The sequence below is a fragment of the Lucilia cuprina genome, chromosome 4 (genome assembly GCF_022045245.1).
Source record: "Lucilia cuprina isolate Lc7/37 chromosome 4, ASM2204524v1, whole genome shotgun sequence".
Taxonomy (NCBI): domain Eukaryota; kingdom Metazoa; phylum Arthropoda; class Insecta; order Diptera; family Calliphoridae; genus Lucilia; species Lucilia cuprina.
Genome location: NC_060952.1, coordinates 27,141,592 through 27,163,302, shown reverse-complemented (window position 1 = coordinate 27,163,302; position 21,711 = coordinate 27,141,592). Strand labels below are relative to the sequence as shown.

The 21,711-nt window shown below is 27.3% G+C and overlaps 1 protein-coding gene across 1 annotated transcript; it reads left to right on the top strand.

The window, feature by feature from the left end:
* Nucleotides 1-7,131: 7,131 nt before the first annotated feature.
* LOC111690531 (BTB/POZ domain-containing protein KCTD12) lies at nucleotides 7,132-8,399 on the top strand. Its single transcript, XM_023453035.2, has one exon. The coding sequence runs from the start codon at nucleotides 7,674-7,676 to the stop codon at nucleotides 8,355-8,357; it is 684 nt and encodes a 227-aa protein (XP_023308803.1). The 5' UTR covers nucleotides 7,132-7,673; the 3' UTR covers nucleotides 8,358-8,399.
* Nucleotides 8,400-21,711: the final 13,312 nt, after the last annotated feature.

The following is a 21,711-nucleotide window of genomic DNA, read 5'->3' as shown; positions in this document are numbered from 1 at the left end:
CAACAAGTACAAATACAACAAGTTTTTCTAAACTACAGAGACTTGTTGCATAAAAGTTGTGTCCATCCATCCATCTAACGAGAAAATCTAAAGCAAAATATATTTTTATGTTTTTATTTGGAATATTATTGCAGGTTCAAACCAAAAGGGATTGTGTTTATTTTGTTGCAACACGTTAATAAATAAATTATAAGGATTATCTTCATTATTATCATCATAAGCAACAACATCATCATGAAATATCCTTTATAAAGTGTTGTGTCGTCAACATTGCTTCATATGTATCGCTCGGTGTGTGTGTGTGTTATGCACACAAGTTGATAAAGTTCAAGATTTCAACTTTTGTAAAGGATAAAATATCTAGTAGCACTATAGAGTTTTTGAATGTCAGACACATACTTAAGTAATGTAAGTCAAACATTAAATATTTGATGAACTGTTTTTATTCATCTACTAATTTTTGAAATTTAATATTTTAGTTTTTACAGACAGTTTTGTACAATAGAAGGTTATTTTATGTTTAATTGAGAATTAAAATGTTCATGAAATAGAAGTATTTTTTTTAGAACTTAGGAGAAAAAGGAACATGATTATGATTTTTATATTATTTTATTATTTTGTTAAGTTATTTGAAACACTTATTATTTAGAAGGCTACAGTTGCATCCCTTGTGGTGTATATTCCAAGAAACTGTTTAGTTTTTCTGAAATCTTTAGCTTTCTTTTCATAAACCCATTTTAGATACGATTTATAATTTATAGACAAACGTCTTACATTCGAACAAATGCTGCCAAGTTTGGGCTGTATTATGTAGAGAAAATCTCACTCCTTGCAAAACAAAAAAAAAAACTATTATATTTTATTTCAGGCGACAAAGGGAAAAAATTTGCTGGTCTGCATAAAATTTGAAAAATGTTTTTCCAAAAATATCCAATACCAAAAAGTCAAGTTTAAAAACTATTTTTTTTGTTAATTTAATTAAAAATGTTACACAATTTAACAAATTACATATTTTTTTTTTAATTTTGTCGACATCGAAAACATAATGAAATTTCCACACGTAATTTAACCTGCCAAAATGCCTCAATTTTACACAAACGCAAAAAAGTGTCATGTTTTAACAATTTTCCACATTCATCATTAATAAAAGTTGATGCCATAACAACTAGTTAATAATGACCATACAATGTATGACCATAAAGGCCTCCAATTGTGTCCAAGTATATACATATACACAAATCAATGTATGTAGATGTATGTATTTGGCCATGTAAAAGTTACTGATTGACTTGATGTGTAAACAATATTTATTATATGTTATACATGACTATGAATAAATGGTTGTATGCATAGGAAAAAATCTAGTACTTTATTTACAAGTGTGTGTGTGTTGACATTAACATTGATAATCATAAACATACATACCTAGGCATTTAACAAAAGGAGAAAGAACAACATTGTACAACATTATAAATAAAATTTTATTGACATTTTCAAAAGCCTCTAGTAAATCATAGAACCAATAAATAATGAAAGCATCTACTGTTTGTGTATGCCTAAAAATATGCAACTGCTATAAAAATAAACCATACAGAGAATGTAACACATACATATGTATATACAAAGTAGTAAATTATATATGTATGTATTTGTGTGTATAGCATGAAAATAACAACAACTTCTGCGGCCAAATGAAATATGTCAGTGTCAGAAGAACGAAAAGTTGTACAAATCCAAGTGTTTATATATGTTAATCTCATGCATGCATGCATTCATGCATATACATATGAGCATTAGCTTATAACGACTATTTCAATAGTGTTCTAAACACAAGTGTGTGTAAACTGAGTTCTCTTTATGAACTTCAACTTTCCATAGTATGCAAAATTGCTCGTAGATAGAAGAGAAAATCGATGAAATAATTTATATATAAATTATTAATTGAATGAATTATTTTCTCTAGAATTGAGTGTAGCTTTTCTGTAGAATAGAAAAAACGATCTGAGAATTTTTATAAAATGTATAATCTTATTACAATAATTTATCGAAAATTTCGAAAATCTCCTGCATTTTTTCAGATAATAGAAAGTTAGTTGATATTTCATAGAGTAGAAGATTGATCTAAGATTATATGCCTTTAGTGGTGCAAAAATAGATTTTTTACGATTATGTAAAGCTTATCATATGTGAATTTCGAATATGTTAATCAATACACAGAGAAAACAAATTCGTTGTGATAACCGAATTTGTTTCCAATCGAATTCAGTCGGTTCTAACAACTATCCCAAAATTCGATTGTAATTATTGTATAATTCGGTTAGTATTACTGAATATATCTTGTACACAAAAATTTTTAATTATTATTCGGTAATCTGGATTGAAATTATTGGTATTAGTAACTGAAATATTATTTATAGAAAAACAATTTGTGGATTATGTGTATTTGAAAATATATTTATTTTGTGTAAAGTATTTAAAATAAAATATAAATATGTATAAACTTACAAAACGTATAAATATAAAATAACTTCTCCCCTTTTGCTTTGAGATTTTCATGGTAATAAACAGGGATTTTGCTCTTGATTCTGCTCAACATTTTCAAAGGAACACTATCTTTCCACGCCTTTCCGCTGCTGTAAAATTATTAAAAATTATAGAAAGATAACACAAAAAATAGAATAAGATATAAAATACACCAAACATTACCTTTTTTATCCAAATTTCTGCATTAATTTATCCTCAAATGTAATTAGGTTTTTTTATATTATAAATTCGTTTTATTTTATTTATTTTTGTATACGTCAACTAAAATTACCAATTAATCGGTTGTGAACATCGAATTTGGTTCCTTTAACCGTAATTAAATTTTAAATAATTACTTCAATTGATAATTGGTTGCAGTGCTCAATATTTTTTACTTTCTACTGTTTTTCGGTTGTAGCGACTAATATTTGATGTTCTTACGTTTTAATCCTAAATAAAAGTCGGCTGAATTTACTGAATTGCTAAATGAATTTAATAACCGATACAATTCAGTTCAAATTATTGATTTAGAAATTGTTAAAACCACAATTCGATTAGTATTATTGTTTTTTAATACTGAATATAGAAAATCATTTAAGTGTACAGTTTTTCAATAACAGCGATACAATTTTAATTAGTTTAACTAAATATTTATCATGGTAACCGATTTCCCATCGATCTGTTTTCTGTGTGTACCAAAGCTAAATATCCATGAGTTCTATGGACATAAAAGTCTAATAAACCTTCATAACAACGCTTACGAGGCTTTAAGTTTACTCTGGAAAATGCTTCAATTAAGAACAGAAACTCAAACAGTATGTCAATGAGGTCAGAATTGCACAGGCCGAAATTTTTTCAATCCACAAACCAAGGTATACTTTTCTAAAGGAAAGATATCGTATGGTCATGTCAAAAAAAAACGCAATTTTTAGATTTTTTTGGACGATTTAACTGCTTGACGGAGAGACGTCATTGGGACAATATAGTAGTTCAGATTGTAGAAACCATTAATAAACAAAAACCACGAGTTTTTAAGCTTTAGGTGAAGATATTTTAAAGAAGATAGAAGAAATGTCTAATTTGAAACCTTAAAAGCCAATTGAATAAACTTTTAGATATAATACAACATTTTACAAATAAAGTTATCTTGACGTTGTTGTATTGTCTCCAAAAAGGACAAAAATGGTGTTTTCTCAAATTTCAGTACAAGATATTGCAAATCTTAGATGTGATTGTTTTTATTTTATTTCATTTTTCTTTTGTTTTTGTAAGAAATTTTTGCAAAATTGTTAATATTATTACTGACTTTATTGTAATGCTCACTTATAGAAAAACAACAGTGGGTATGATTATGATTTATATATTTAAAAATAATCATACGCACCAGTGCTACATTTTTTTCTTTTTGTTTTATTTTAGCGTTAGGAGCAATTTTGGGTTAAGGTCGATATTAGAACCAAAAATGACGTTTTCTCAAATATCAGTACAAGATATCGCAAATCCCAGATGTGATTGTTTTTATTTTGATTTTTTTTTCTTTTGTAAGAAATTCTCGCAAAATTTTTACTTTTATTATTGACTTAATTGTAATGCTTACTTGTAGGAAAACAACAGAGCGTATGATTATGATTTATGTATATTAAAATAATCATACGCACCAGTGTCTGTTTTTTATTTTATTTTGGCGTTAGAAGCAGTTTTGGGGTAAGATCGATTAAAGTACTTAGATGTTCCTACAATTATTGGAAATGTAATTATACCCCACGCCACTTAGTGAGCAGAGTATATTGGATTTGTGCTGATGTTGGTAACGCACAATAATATAGGTCCTATATCCACCTTAAAGTATAACAATCGTATTAAAATTATTTAGTAAACCTTGTAATAAAGATAATTCAATGACATTTGGAACATTATCTATTGCCTACTAAAAATGGAACAACTTAATCCCCGAATATGTTCTTCTATGGTACCGGAGACGAAGCCTATTGAAAATGGCATAATACCATTCCCAATAAATAGGTCTAGGGTATTATAAGAATTGATATTGAATTCAAATCAATTTACAGACATACTTCTACTAAAACGTGAAGTTTTATTTAAGAAAATCTTACGCTACCAACTTTTTAAAATATGCAAACAAACAACAATCAAAAAAAGGTATACAAAGGTTTAAACTAAAATCGTGTTTTTTTATTTACATTTTTAAATATAGATGTTGTTGCTGTATCTTTAATGAGCTCTAGTTATGGTCAATTGTTGCTGATGCTGCATTTAAATTCTTGTTTACATAAATATAGTTTATGTACTATAGTTATTTCTGTTAGTTTGTTTAAGCATTTTGTAAATAAATGAGTTTAGTGGATATGTTCATAATTTGCAACAGGAAATATTTCATTACTCTCATTTACTCTAGAAAGTTTGTTAAAAGAGAGTACATAGGTTTTTTTGTCATAAAAAGTGGTGTCAGCTAGAGAAAGAGAGAATTTAGTACATATAGTTAAATATTAAGGCATTGCCAGCTTTGAAGTTAAAAATATTAACTTGTAAAAGGAAAATATCTTGTGCGAATAATAATTTTGGTAATTTTTAATAAAAAATGTGATTTTATGAAAATAAATATAGAGAATATAAATTCGTTCAACGTATTGACTATATAGTATACGCACAATTCGAACGAACGACGAATTTTTCGAAACCAATTTTCGTCGTCAGAAATAGAACACATTTGGGTATATGAAAATGTACACAATCATTGTGTATGAAGAAATTCGTCGTACGTAACGAACTATGCGATAGGTTGATTTCTATTTCTTACGCAGACAAACGACGAATTAATTGGGAGAAAAATCGTGGAGGTTTACAAAAATATAATTTTTGTTCCTTTTTCTTACTTTTTCCAATTTCGAATAAACAAATTTTCAAACGAATTCACAGTACGAATAATTTGATTGTGTTCCATTCGACGAATTTACGCAACGAATTGTTGTCGACTAGTTCGTCGTGCTATATGAAACTCGTCGTTCGTCCTAATCCTTATAATAGTTAGACACTAACTTTTTCCATATTTCTGCAAAATGAAACCCATTTTGTAAGCACTTTTCTAAAGTGAAGCCTTCACCAGATAGAAAGAGCCATTTAAATTGTTTTTAACAGATATTGCCTTTAAGTTCAAGAATCTGTTATATGAATGAACATATTGAATGAATATTGAATAATTCGTATACCAAAGAGATTGTTCTGTATCGATCGAACAATTAGTAGTAATGCACAAGGTCTTGACTATAACATAGGTAAGGCAACCACTTCTTACTTAAAACAAGGTTTTCTCAAATATTACACTTTCATTTATTGCCACAAATTCCGCAATTTCCATTAATGCTCACATTAAACTAACAATTTACATTCGATACAGATTTCCAATGATGTCTGCAAAGATTTCAAGATCCTTTTGGTGTCACCAAAAGTTGCAATAATTCTTTGTTAATTCGATTTATCGTAATGGATTCCTTTTTTAAGACAATATAAGATATCCTTTTGGACACACCAATCACAAAGCCTTACTATCGCATATCGTCGCTAGAAAACATCGATCGTTATAACTCCTTGTTATATGGCATGACGGGCAGCTATGGTTACCGGTCCAGTAGCAGCTTTTCTGTGACCAACAGATTTATTACCTCATCGATATTAATTAATACATTTTATTAAAAAATTTGTTAAAAAAATTTATTTAAAAACATTTGGAGTTTTCTCTATAATAATTTACAATCTTATTGCTCTCAAATATTTTTCTGAATTCAAAAGAAAACAGCTGTGACTAAAAAGAAGCAGATTTGTTTGTTGCTGTTTTTTTCAAAGTCATTTTCTATACAAAACAAACACTTGTTACTGAGCAAGAAAAAAATAAATATAGAGAAAAGAAACAAATACAAAAAAGTTAATACTCTCTCTGTCTCCTAACAACAGCTCTCTGTCTCTCTGTTTTGGAATTTGCTCACCCACAATTTCGCGCACTAACTGTATACAGCATTTCCTCAATGAACTGATTACTCATACATACAGACAAGCAAAACAAGTCATGCTGGCTGATAAGGAAAAATTCAAAATTTAGTTCAATTGAAGAATTCAACAGGAACGGTACCTTGAGAACGGATAAATTGTTATTCTTCGTTACGGGAAAATAATAAATATTCATTTATACATATATAAAAACGAGAAAACCAAACAATATTCTAATACATAAAGTTACAAACAACCAAATATATAACAATATACATAAATTCTTATATACACAAAGAAATTGTATATGTATACAAAATAAGCAAAAAAAAAAAAAAGAATAAAAAACAGCAGCTACTGAGCAAAAAGAAAAAAAAAGAGGTTCAAAAGCCTAAAAGTATACCAACAATTTTATAACATTTTAATAAAAGACAAGAAAAGTGTGTATATAATTTATTTTTTTGTGAAAACAATAAGTTACTACAACAATTTTCTTTACACGTTTTAAGGAACATTTAATTTGAACTTTAACAAAAATTTAAGGAATTTACAAAAGTCGAGCAAAAAAAAACATATGTTAAAGTAAATGCTAGAAAAACAACACAAAAAGTTAAAAAAAAATATTTAAATTAAAAATTTAAAAGAAATTTAATTGAATTTAGTGACTTTTCTGTTAAATGTTAAAGAATATTTAAAAATTTATTCGTGTCAGTGTGTTAAAAAAGAAACAAACGTGTAACACGTGAGATACATTAAAAGGAGGAGAAAATCAAATAGTATTTAGTATTACGATTACATCTTCAAATACACACAAACAACAAAGGACCAAAATAAAAAATAAAAGTGAAGAAGATTGATAAGTAATCACACGCACTCACTCTTACTAGCATTTAATAGTAAATTGCCAAAAGGACTTTAATGGCAAAAAGGAAATAAAGCATAAAATATACAAGGAAAACAATTAACGACATTGTTTGTCTGTGTGTGTGTGTCGGTAACAGTGTAAGAGCATAGAAGTGATTATAAAATTCAAAACAACAGCAACAGTCACAGCAGTAGTAACTTCAATTACTTTTGTAGTAATTAAAATAATTAACACAACACACATATTAGCCAAACCACCAACACCAGCATCCCTCGCCAGAAACATGTCAGAAATAGTTGAATTAAATGTGGGTGGCGTACACTACACCACCACTATGGATTCTTTGCTACAGGATAAATCATCATTGCTACATGAACTCTTTAGCAATAAGGATGATTTAATCAAAGACAGCAAAGGCCGATATTTCCTTGATCGTGATGGTGTACTCTTTCGCTACATATTAGACTATCTGCGTGACAAAACTTTACAGTTGCCCGAGGGTTTTCGCGAAAAACAGCGCTTACAGAAAGAGGCCGACTACTTTAAACTTCAGGGCATGTCGGATTGTTTGCGCAAAGAACGTGATTCACGTTCACCCGGCTGCATAACTATCGGATATCGTGGCAGTTTTCAATTTGGCAAGGACGGTCTGGCCGACGTCAAATTCCGGAAGCTGTCACGTGTCCTGGTATGCGGTCGAGTTGCTTTGTGCCGTGAAGTTTTCGGTGATACCCTCAATGAGTCACGTGATCCCGATCATGGTGGTCCCGATCGTTATACCTCTCGTTTTTTCCTGAAGCACTGTTTCATCGAACAGGCATTTGATATGTTGCACGATCAAGGTTTTCGCATGGCGGGCAGCTGTGGTTCCGGTACAGCGGGTTCAGCAGCAGAACCCAAACCGGGCGTTGATACCGAAGAGAATCGATGGAATCATTATAATGAGTTTGTCTTTGTCAGAGAGTAAGGAAGCTGGAGTTTAGGCCCTATTGTTTTTGAAGACATTAAAGTAAGTTCATTATTACACATACATACACATGTGTATTAGAAATGTGTTTAGTTTAGTAAAATTTAACCGTTTTTTTTTTTCATGTAAGTACATGAAAAATTTTCTGTGCAATAAAAATAATTGTTACAAACTATCACAAGTTGTTTTTGTATTTCAATGCAAATTTTAAATAATTTTATAATAGTTAATAACAATTAGTAACAACTTTTAGTTATTGAACAGACATATTTTAAATGATAAAATCCTTCTTATAATTTTAAATATTTTAAATTCATAATAAACCTTTGCTTAAGTTTTTGAAACACTCCTTATTTAAATGGAATTTATTAGTAAGTTGTACAAAATATTTTTGCAAAACGATTATTTAATGATATTGAAATTTTTATATATATCTAAGTTTCAAATATCAAGTGAAAGTTAAGAAAATTTATCAAAATTTTAAGTTTTACTTTAAACATATCGCTTCCAAACACTTTTGTTAGACGCCACGGCGTATGATGGCTATTTATATAAATAATAATCATACGTCCCGTTTTGGATTCCTCTTTCTTTTTAGATTTTTATGGTTGTGAAAAATCTAATAAGAACTTGAATTTTCATGCAAAATTTAAATTAATAAATAAATAAATTTCTGTACAATATATATTACAAAAATTACTTATAATTTCTAAAGTTTTACATCAAAAGTTTTATTTAAAAAAAATATTGAATATTGTCTTTAATACGAAGGTTTATGGAAATTTTCATTTAAAAGGAAAGAACAAATTTTCCTCAAAAATAAAATTTTCAAATAATTATCAAACAATTCTTTAAAAAATCATTTCAGCAAAAATTTTTTTCAAATAAAGAAATTTATCGAAAATTTTGAAAGTCTTGTTCTTAACAAACAAATTTCAATAAAAATTATTTATTGAAAACATTCTTCAAAAAAATTATGGAAAAAGTTTTTTCAATATAGAAAATTTATTTTTTTGGAGAAAAATTATCAAAAAAATTGCTTTTAAATAAATCGAAAAAATGTTCTAAAAATTGTATTAAAAATTACTCCATAAATATAGAAATTTCCTTTTAAAAATAAAATTAGTAAAAAAATTCATTTAAGACATTTGCAAAAAAATATTCAATAAAAATGAATTTGTTAAAAATTATTTAAAACAAGAAAAGGTATGAAAAATTTACTAATAAATCTATTTATAAAATCACAAAAAACAAACTTACTAATAAATTTCAAGTTATTAGGTAGAAAAACATAATAATTTGACACCATAAATTGACCCCCAAATTCATAAATTCTTAATAAAATGTGCGTGATAAACGTAAAATAAGCTATTAATAACTTTATGAATACGGGGGTAAATCTTTAAGAAATAAGCATATTTGGCATTAAATCTTAAACTTTTTAGATACAACATAATTTAGTAAATAGTATATTGACTATGATACCTACTATAAGATGAATTTGTTTTTTCATTAAACCAACTACACATGACAGTAATTTGATTACAACAAAAGAATAAAATTAAATAAAAAATTGTTTATAAATGTATAAATAATAAAAAATAAATATTTAAACTATGGCTCATAAAGTAGAATAATAAAAGCAACAAGTCGTCTACTCTAATACCAGTAATAAATATTTGAATAAATAAAATTTTTATTAGCAACTAAATAGACATAGGAAAAGAATAGTAAAATTTATGTATTGAAAAATACTGCAGAAAAAAAAGACACAAAAATCAAAACCCTCAGAGGAGTAAAAAAATACTAATAAATAAATGAAAACATATTTGAATTTTTTTTAGAGGTTATAGAAAAATTGTAAATGATCTTTAATGTTTTTAGTTTGTTGTCTTACGAAACGAGCATTTGGTTAGGACAACAACTTCGTGAGAATTGTAATAGATTAAAAGACATTAAACTGAAAGAATAAAGATCTAGCAGATATAGTAAGTCTCGCACAACTGTTTCAAAGAGCTGCGAAGACCTCAATTAGAAAAGCCGATCGTAATGTTAAACACTTTCTGAATAAGACAGAGTCAAATACTGAGTGAAAGTCGTATATAGTTGTATGAGGCTGATGAACGAGGTAATGTTTATAAATAATAACGGATAAAAAAAGCAATCCTATATGACGTCAGACTCGTTAAACAGAGAAATATATCTTGCAAATAGGCATTTACCGATTTTTAAACAGCACACCTATGGGAAAAAAGGCGCTGTGCTTGTATTCAAACAATAATAACAACAATTAGAACTGGAAAATAATCAAAACTTTTCAGAACTCTAGCCAATAGATGGATATTGGTAGAACTAATGGTAGGCAACAGTAGTCTCCAACTAAAATGTAAAAATAATAAATGTCCACTAAAAAGTAGTACCATTTGAGGTCGTACATAGGAATCATTTAAACAAAATTTTGCTAACGTTTGACCTTCAATATCTCACGTAGATTAACCCCCTTATTAAGATCCCAAGACGAAGTCCTGGGCAAACTTTCCTTGATAAATAAAACCATTTAGTAAGGGAACCCAAGATTTGCAATTTTTTATTTTCCTTACAACATTCCAATTAAATGGACATGTTTAAAATTTTAAGTAAAAATGTTTAAGTCCAACATTATTAAAGATTATGTTTCGCAAAACTTCCGAAGTTCAGGTTATTTCGAAGTTTTTATGTATTGCAATGATCTATTCTACTAAACCTATAAACTGCACTAAATGATGTGAAGAGTCTATTAGCTTTTAGTAATTTTGTGACACAATGTAATTTTTTATATTATAACTACAGAGAGTAAATGTTATTAAAAAAGGAAAAAATGTCATCATGATTGCACTCAACTCAGTCCTTTGGTTCTATAAACTATTTTCTTTAAATTCTTGCTGTGATTCATTAATATTAAATAATCATCTAGACATGTTTCTAGACAAATGAATACATTTTTTATGAAATCAGTTTTCATTGTAAAATTGTTCTTGATATTAAATTGTAAACTATGTAAAGGATATAAAGGTCATAAAAATCGAAGTCTTTTAGTAAGAGCACAAAAAAGATAATATTACCAACTTAGCAGCAAAAAAGTCTATGTACTTTTTTTAACAAAGTTATTGATTTCCAAATCAATTCCAGCAAAATCTATCACAGCAAAAATAAAATAAAGTACGTCCAAAAGAATAACATTTATCACCACCACAAAAGTAGCACTAAGTGAAGTTTTTTTACCTTTTGTGGAAGTGATGTTCATGGACTTCCCAAGAAGCGAAAATAATCTATTTTTCCAAGAAAAAAATATCTGAGAATGACTTCAGATGTAGTGAATTTAGAATTAAATAAAAATGACTTCCCTTTTATGACAAGTCTTTTGTTAAAATCATAACATTTTCAGGTATTTTTTCAGCAATTCCATGAAGTAAAATCTACTTCTTTTTCGCTTCTTTAGAAGTTCTTTTATTGAGGGGTAGATTGCTATAATTTACTATTTCAAGTCATTATCATGTTATTGCTAAGACGATTTAAAATAACATTGAAATTATTAGAAATATATGACTTTCGAATGAATAGCTATAAAATAATAAAAAAATACACTTAGTCCATTTTGCTGCTAAATTATATTTTTCTTACTTTTTAATAGTCTTTAGAAAGAAAACCAAATCTAAAAATCAATATTAAATTTCAAGACACAATTGATTGTTTTGCTTAAATTTTAATGAGAGGTAACACAACAATTTACACATCATAAAAAAGACATATAAAAATAATGAAATAAATTTTTATGTTGGAAAAAAAACCTAAATAAATATAAATCTAAAAGAAAAACAACCATTAAATAAATTTTAAAGACCGACAAAACCAAACAAATAGTAAATTTAAGAAAAATAGCAAGTCTTAAAAAATATATATAATTAAACAAATAATATAATTGAAAATGAATACGGGTTTTATAGTAGAATTTCTTTAAATAAATTAAATTTAGAGAGAAAAAAAGAAATCATAAATCTTTATTACAAATAAACAACAGCAAAAAAATATTTAAAATTAACCCAGGAAAAACTTACATTGAAAAGTAATGAGCTAAAAAGCTAATAAAACCTCTTTGCACTACTTCTTTATTAGCATTTTGAGTCATTATTTTAACACGGTGATGTCATTGGAGGCAAGTACTTCTACGCTCGCTTACAAATAGGGAGTTAAAGAAGTACTTGCAATTTGTCTTACAAAACAGTTGTTGAGTAAGTTGTTTTATTTTTAATAATAAAAAGAGCCAGCTAGAATACGAACCAGGGACTTCGGTTTGTCAGTCAAATGTTCTACTCACTGCACCAATGCTTAGCTATTTTATTGCGCGTCAAATAATGGTTTTCACATACAAAACTAATTTTGTTTTCTTTTTTGTGAAACACAATTTCTAACACGCAATTGAATAAAATGTGCCAACAAAATTACAAAGCCGAAAATAAAGTACTTCTATATCAGATTAGAAGAAAGTCATTACTAGAGTACTTCTAAGTAATGCTGACGGGAGGTAGTAGTCATTGAAAAGTAAGTGGTTAGGGAAGTACTACCCATTACCGAGTTTTTGCTGGGAAACACAATTAAACTAATGCAAAATAGTCTTAAAAGATTTATTTTCGTACTTTTTAAAACAAAGTGCATATTTCAGTAAACTGTATTTTATTCGTTTTTCTTTTTCACTTTGTAATTGCAGCGTTGACTTTACTACTGACAACATAAGCCCCTTTTTATTGTTGATGGCAAAAGCATTTATGTTGTCAGAAATTAAAAATTTTAATTTATAGATTAATTTTATAAAAAGCAAAAATAAATGGCATTGAAAACACAACCCAACAATATAATGAATTAATATTTTAAAAATTCTACATTTAAAACTAATCATATCAATTTCTGTTTCACTTTAAATAATTTAAATTTTATTCATCTTACATTATTCCAATTAAACCATGCGAATGCGTACAAAGAGCAGTATGTTATCGTACATATCCAAACTTTAGCTTAATTTATTTTTTCTAAAAGTTCACTTCAAAAAATACAAATTTTCAAAATTCAAATTTTCGTTAAAAAAACTAAAAACTGCACTAGGCTAAACTTTTTATCCAGCTGTCATTTACACACAAAAATTTTCCATTTGTACTTCATTAAAACTACAAATAATTTTAAAACTTTGTTAATTTTTATTTTTTGCTTATGCGTTTTCAAAATGTTGTGGTAACTACATAAACGAAAATTACCATAAAATGTTCATTTAAATTGCCTTTGGTAATATAAACGATTCCGATAACAAAATGCATTAATACAAGAATGTAAGTATTATTGTCAGGTAATGAAACGGGAAAAGTATACCAAGGGAAATTGAAAAAAAAAGAAAATTCTTATCCCAAACATTGATGATATTCCCACAGACAGTCAAAACTTATCTCGTTCTAAAATCTACACAATCATCTGTATTATTTTATATAGATTAGTATATAAACTAAATTTAGTTCTATAGACTATGGTCTGAACTTCAGACTTTAGTTGTACTATAGACAATATACAGGATTGCATACTATAGTTGGACTATAGACTATAGTCTAGATTATAGTATTGAATACAAATTATAGCCGGACTATAAACTATAGTTGTACTATAGATATTAGTCAGGACTATAGCCTATATTTTGGACTATATTCTAGACTCCAGTCTGTACTATATACTATACTATACTATGGACTATAGTCTGGACTATAGACTATAGTCTGGACTATAGACTATAGTCTGGACTATAGACTATAGTCTGGACTATAGACTATAGTCTGAACTATAGACTATAGTCTGGACTATAGACTATAGTCTGGACTATAGACTATAGTCTGGACTATAGACTATAGTCTGGACTATAGACTATAGTCTGGACTATAGACTATAGTCTGGACTATAGACTATAGTTTGGACTATAGACTATAGTCTGGACTATAGACTATATCTGGACTATAGACTATAGTCTGGACCATAGACTATAGTCTGGACTATAGACTATAGTATGGACTATAGACTACAGTCTAAATATGGGTTGTGTTTTTTCATATGAAATCGATTTCTTTATTTTTGATTTATTTACATTTATTTCTATTTTCTTTCTTTTTTTCAGAAAAAATCCCACTTGTTCCAATTACAAAAAAAAACTCTATACCACCACCACCCTCCTGAAAATTTTGATAATCATTTTACGAGTATGAAACACACAAAAATAAATTTAAAGACAAACAAAAACCTAAAACTAAATAAAAAAAACTTTTCTTTAAATAATTAAAACTGTAATACAAAAAACAAAAACGGAATAAAAAAATCTCATAAAAATATTTTTTAATTATGCCAAAAGTAAGGAGAAAAAAATGATTTATTAAAATGACTTCCAACTTTTTTAATTATAAAAAATTAAAAAAAAACACACTCATTCTATATAAAAGAACTTAATAATAGAAAATACACACTGAAATAAAAATTTTAATTATTGTTTAATAAATTCCATAATAATAAAACAAAAATATTAATATTACAAATATAAAAATATATATGTATGTATTTTTTCCTGGTCTGCATTAAGATGAATATACAACTCTTTTACTGTTAAAAAAATGGAATTATGAAAAAAAAGTTATCAAGATTTAAGAGCGATATTTGAAAGCTCATGCATAAGTATTAATTATTTTAAATTTTTATATATTTTTTAATTTATTATTTTAAATTTGTTTATTGTTAATTTATTTTGTTTTAATATATATATATTTTTTTTTGTTTTATGAAAAATTTTAATGATGTTTCACAAAAGTACAACTAACTGGAATGGAACTAATTATCGTTTGTAACCGTTACAAAACTAAGTTAAAAACACTGCCCTTTGGGCTTTCGGTTACCCTCACACCAGATTATAACGCACTCTGGTTCGACTCATTCTAAGAAAATGCAAAGTAAATATTTTGCACTGTTCCTAGTTTCTAGTCTTGAAAGATTTAAGGTATTGTATTTATGATACTGAAAATTACACAGGCCGGCAAAATTTTTAAAAGTCGGAACTATTTAAAATCATTTCAAGAAACTGAAAAGGATACATTTGACACTGTTCCTAGTCCTTGATGATTTGAAGAATTGGTAGCACTTCAAGATGCTTAAGATTCCACAGGCCGACAGAATTTGAAAAAAGTCAAAATCTTAAGAGCAAGTTAAACGTTTCTAAAGGATTTAATGACACTGAGTCCGAATCTGATCTCATATTTTTACCATACCATCATCTAAAATTTGGATATCGTGTCCTGAAATTTGACGCCATTGTTTGTCCTGTTTAAAACGTAATAAACAATAAAATCTTGTATGTTATTTGAAAGTCCACTCTACTAGCTTTATTTCTGCTTTGAGATATATTGACCTAAAGTCTGAAAGCTTGTGGTTTTGGTTATACAACCTGAACTACTATAGTGCTTTGTAAATACTGTTTACAACTGGCAAACATATAGAATCCACACCTTCCCCACGATATTTCAATTGATTTTCTAATTCGACTTAACGATGTCCATCTGTTAACCGTCCGTCTAATGAACAAAAACTTTACTTACCCGGTAAGCAGGCAAGTAATATTGAAAGTATTTGAAAGTACTTACTTTTAAGGTGAATAACTAATTATTTTTTACGACGAGGTTCCCAACTTTCCCCGGCCTAAACTCTTTTAGTTATACGGGATACCGGTGTCCTAAGATTTTTAAAATTTTCCAACGAATTTGATGTCACTATATGCTCAAAAGGATAATATCCTGCAATATCCTTTGAAAACACTTTTTACATTTTTCGTCAAAAATGATTGGTATAAGTGAAAATAAGTTTTCTGTATTTTCAACAAATTATAATCTAAACGATGACCACACGCCTATTGCAGTGTAGGAGACAAGAGTCTCCGATGGGAATGGAACCCGCAACCCCCACACTGACAAGCTAGCATCCTGGACTTTCAGATATTATACATCATTTTACGAATAAACTTGTCTGCGAACAGTCTTAAAAATACCAAAAATTGTATGTTTTTTTAACTATTCAAGATACGAAGGAGAAATTCTAAGATCAGCCTGAGTTATCAAGGTAACATGCACCGGGACGGAAATATACTTGCTAATGTTTCACACAGCTTTTTATAAAATTTTATTTCAATCAATATTATGTTACCGAGGAAATTTTGAAATTTTTACAATATGCTTAAGAGTCCGAGAAAAAATTCAATAGAAAATTATAAAAAATTTCAAATTTCTGATAAATGAAAAACTTGAATGGTTTTCAGTTAGTAATTTGTAAAAATCACTTTTTTAATTCATTTTAATTTAAAGTTCAAATTAAAAACAAACCAATGCAAATTGCAAATTTATACAAAAATAAAAAATATTTGCTATTGACGCAGTTCGATTAATATTATTTTCCGTAATTAATTATATAATTTAACATATCATGACACAAAAAAATAAACACATCAATTTAAAAAGGTGTTTATTTTCATTACACATTTATTATTAAAAATGAAATAGTTTTAATTAAACAAATTGACAGAACAAAAATAAAAATACCTTAATAAAAACGATAAAGATTTATTTAACAAAACCAAACAACAACAAAAAAATCCTAACTTAAATATATAATATATGTATAAAAAATATATATTAAAAAAAACACTATTTGTAAAACTGTAAGTGATACTAAATTATTAAAAACTAAAAGAATATATTATAAACCTAAAAAAAAACTAATAAAAATAATTTAAAATATACCAACTAGTTTATCACTTATAAATTAAATGTAATATTTACTAAATGAAATTTCAATATAAAATGAAAAAACCACAAAAAACTACTTATTAAATACTACTTTCAAAACTATAGACCAAAAACACAAAAAAAAAAGAGAGCCCAACAAAAAAAAATATTGTGTGTTTTATTACCAAAAACAGTATTCGTTATAAAAATAAATAGAGAAAATTTATTGAACAAAAATATAAATAAAATTAAAAATTAATTTCAAATTTAATACGATTTTTTCCCACAAAACCACACAAACTCAAAAATAAATAAAACCAAATGAAAAAGAAAAAAATGAGACATGAAAAATGTTTATGTTTGAGAAAAAAGAAATGCCAAAAATTTTCATTAACAAAATAAAACGTAACTGTAGGAATATTTCATATATATGAATTCCAAAAAAATTCTTTATTACCTGCAGTAGAGAGTTCCCCCTATCCTCACTCTCTTGCATTGTTCGTTTATTTGAAATATTTTATAAGTTACTTGCAACAAATGAAATATATTTGTATTATGTGAAAATAAACTTGGTATGTAAAACAATTAATGGATTAAATGGCATTATTTTGATCAATAAATAATGTGGAAAACTAAAAATAAATAATAGAAAACAACCAAAACTCATATAAAATTGTAAAACTTATTAAATGAAAATAACAAATAAATAGAAAAATTTAAATAATAAATAAATACAAAAAAATATTAATTGTAAACTATACTATGTATGGTAATGTGTGTTTATTTAAAATGCAATGTTAAAAATGGTAAGTATGTTTAAGATTTGTTAAAAAAAAAAAACTCTATATATGTTTCATTTTATATAAATACTAGACAATCAAAATATAAACTAAAATAACACAATATGAAATTATGGAATAATTTCTACCTTTGTGAAAAATTCCTATACAACTTTTTCAATGCCAAATTTGATGTCAATGGGACAAGAAGAGGTGGGAAATATTTTATATTATTTTTATTTTATACTGGCTTGATAAAAAGATATCACAAATGTCCTACAAAGATGAAACGAAGTTCTTCCTGAATTTTGTTCTTTATATCCCTTTCGATTCGATTTTAAGCAGGTAACTTATCGAAAGTGAGAAAGACCTATTGCATATTTGTATCCCGAATATACCTTGGGGTCTCTTAATAAAAACATTTAACAAAGGAATCCAACTTGAAAAAATCGATTTAAAGGAAATTTGCACAAAATATTTTTTTAAATAAAATTTTGAAAATATAGAAAAAATAGCTACCGAAGTCCTTAAGTTAATTTTTGCTGATACAAATAATTAAAAAGTTACATTAATTTGAAAAGAATTCTGTATGACCAAAATGTCCAACTTTAACCCCCTTTTAGTTAGTTATTGACTGATAGAATTTTTGTTTTGTCTTACTATTCAAATAGATTTTATAAGTTGGGTAAAATAGAGTCTAAAAACTTATTGACTATTTATGAATTATAAACATTCTTTGCATCAAAATAAAATAGAAATGTTGATAAGAAAAATGTTTCAATCAATTTAGCCCCAATATTCATAAATGCTTAATAAAGTTATCCATTGTTTATTGTAGGAATTTTGAAAAATGAGCATAATAAAACTAAAATAAAAGATTAATATCTTTATGAATACGGGAATTAGGTTTAAAATAATAAAATAATCATATTAAATAAAAACAAGTAAGAAGTTATAGTCGGGCGAGGCCGACCATATAATACCCTACACCTGTATACGAATAAAATGTGATTTTGTTTTCATAATAAAGCATTTAAGTTGAATTGTACCTTGCCTCAGATATACTAAAGCCATTTATTGTTTAATAAAACTGTGGATATTTAAGGAAAATTTTGATGGGGGCTTTTTAGAGGGGCTAGTGTCAAATGAGGCCATATAATTATAAAGTTCATCAAGACTAGTATAAAACTTGGTCTTGCAGGTTTTTGTCGAGATACGAGTATATTAAACATAAGGTGAATTAATGGACCGATTTTAACTATTTTCAATAAGCTTCATCTACAGTACCATAAAAGATCATGTGGGCTAGTGTCAAATTATAATTATAAAGTTCAGCAGGGTCATCAAGACTAGTATAGAACTTGGTTTTGCAGGTTTTTGTCGAGATACAAATATATTAAACATAACAGAACAGGATCAGTTCTATGGGACCTAGGGGAAATAATGGATCATTTTTAATAGGCTTCATGTGCCAAATTTCATTGAATTATCTCCAAAATTGCGACCTGTACTTTGATTACAATGTTTACAAGCCATATTCGGGGGTACAGTTGTATGTACCAAATTTCATTCAATTATCTTCAAAATTGTGGCCTGTAGTTTGATTACAAGGTTTACATGGACGAACGTACAGACAGACGGACATAGCTAAATCGACTCAGAATCTGAGCCAATTATTGGTATACTTTAAGGAGGGTATAGGACTAATTTTATATATAAAAGTAAATAAAAGTATGTAAGTAAGACTCTTATACCGTATTCTGTAAATGGGATGCTATCCTATAAACATATGGTTGATATTGTTATGAGATTTTGGCTTACTTCTTTGTATCGAATTTCATAGCTATATTCGCATATTTAAGCCAGTAATTTGCTTTAATGTCAATTTCTGAAGGGGGCCTTATATGTATTCGGCTCATAAGAAATTTACTTGTGTTGAATTTTAGCGTTATACACTTGTTTTGAAGCCAGTATTGAGCATTAAGGTCATTTTCTGAGTGGCGACTTATATAGAAGGTAGGGTTCATTATGGATCGTTCCGCATAAAATTAGGTAAATAAATATTTTCTTGGAAGAAACTTACTTTTATCGAATTTTGCTAAACTCGTATTTTTAAGTCAATAATATGTAGGCGTTAAAGTAATTTTTTGGAGGGGACCATATATGAGGGCTAGGATCAATTATGGACCAATGCTCATAAAATTTTGTAGAGAGATTTTGGCTTGATGGGCTAAACGAAGACGTGGACGACTATTGCCCATATTCAATACCAAAGAAACCTTACATATAGGAAATATTTGTGTAAACTTAAAACCCTCTAGATCTTTCCGTTCGTACTCCATTGTGCTTTCAACAGACAGACGGACAGACATAGCTAGATCGTCTTAGAATTTAAAAAGGACCCATTATATATTGATCTATTATCGATACTTATTGATCTATTATCGATATTTCAATGTGTTACAAACGCAATGACAAAATAATAAACTAGCGACAATTTATATGAAATATTTACATATTTGCATTAGATCGTTTTCATAATATACATGGTTAGTTGTAAGATTAAAACATATTTTCATAATAGTATTAAAGCAAGTAACAAACAGTCAAAATGCTAAAAAAAACATAAAATAACTTTGAAATTTAATTTCATTAAGCTAAAGGCAACATTTTTCATTTCAGCAAATTAATTTGTCAAGAATTATTAATCATCAAATATTTTACGAAAGCTATTTTGTTGATGTTAAACATAGTTGACTTGTAATCCACACGTGTTTTATTTAATATTTATCCACAAGCAAAATATATATACAAATATATGTTTGTATATAAATACAATAATAATAATACTATACCTGCCCTTGAAACAACTAAATATGCTCTAGAAATGTAACAAAATTGAAGCAGTTTTTGTGAGACCGACCTAATGAAAATATTTTTATTGTTTCTGTATTCACAATGATTTGCCAATTAATAAAAAAATATATATTTGTACATCCTTTCTTTTTTTACTCTCCTTGGTTCTGCTTTTGTTTTTTTTTTTTTTAATATAAATAATTTACAAAACATTCTGTTTGTGTTCTCTCATGTGATACGATCGGCAGAAGAAAAAAACAATAAGTAAAATATAAATTTATTATTATTATTTATTAAAACTGTAGTAAAAAATAACAATACTTTAATTTTGTTGTTATATTATATGAAAGCAAGTGCACAAAAAAACACAATTGTTTTTTCCATATTACTCAAAAAAAAAAAAAAAAAAACAAGTATGAAATTATAGTCGGGCAAGGCTGACCATATCATACCCTACACATATTACAAAAATTAAAAGTGCTTTAGTTTTCGTAATAAAGCATTTTAGTTAAATTGTACCTTGCCTCAGATGTACTTAAGCTAATTATTGTTGAATAAAATTGTAGACATTTAAGACAAATTTTGAAAGGGTTGTTTTAAATGAGATCCTAAATTATAAAGTTCGTGAGGTTCATCAAGGCTATTATAAAACTTGTTTAAGCAGCTTTTTGTCTAGATACGAGTACATTAATTATAATTATGAACTTAAAAGCTCTATTCGGCGGGTTCAATTGTATGGGGGCTAGATGAAATAATAGACCGATGTTAACCGTTTAAATAGGCTTCGCCACTTGGACAAATGATTTATCTTTAAAATTACGACCTGTAGTTTGTTTACAAGGTTTACATGGATGGACGGATGAACTCAGAGAGATTCTGATTTATTTATAAGAA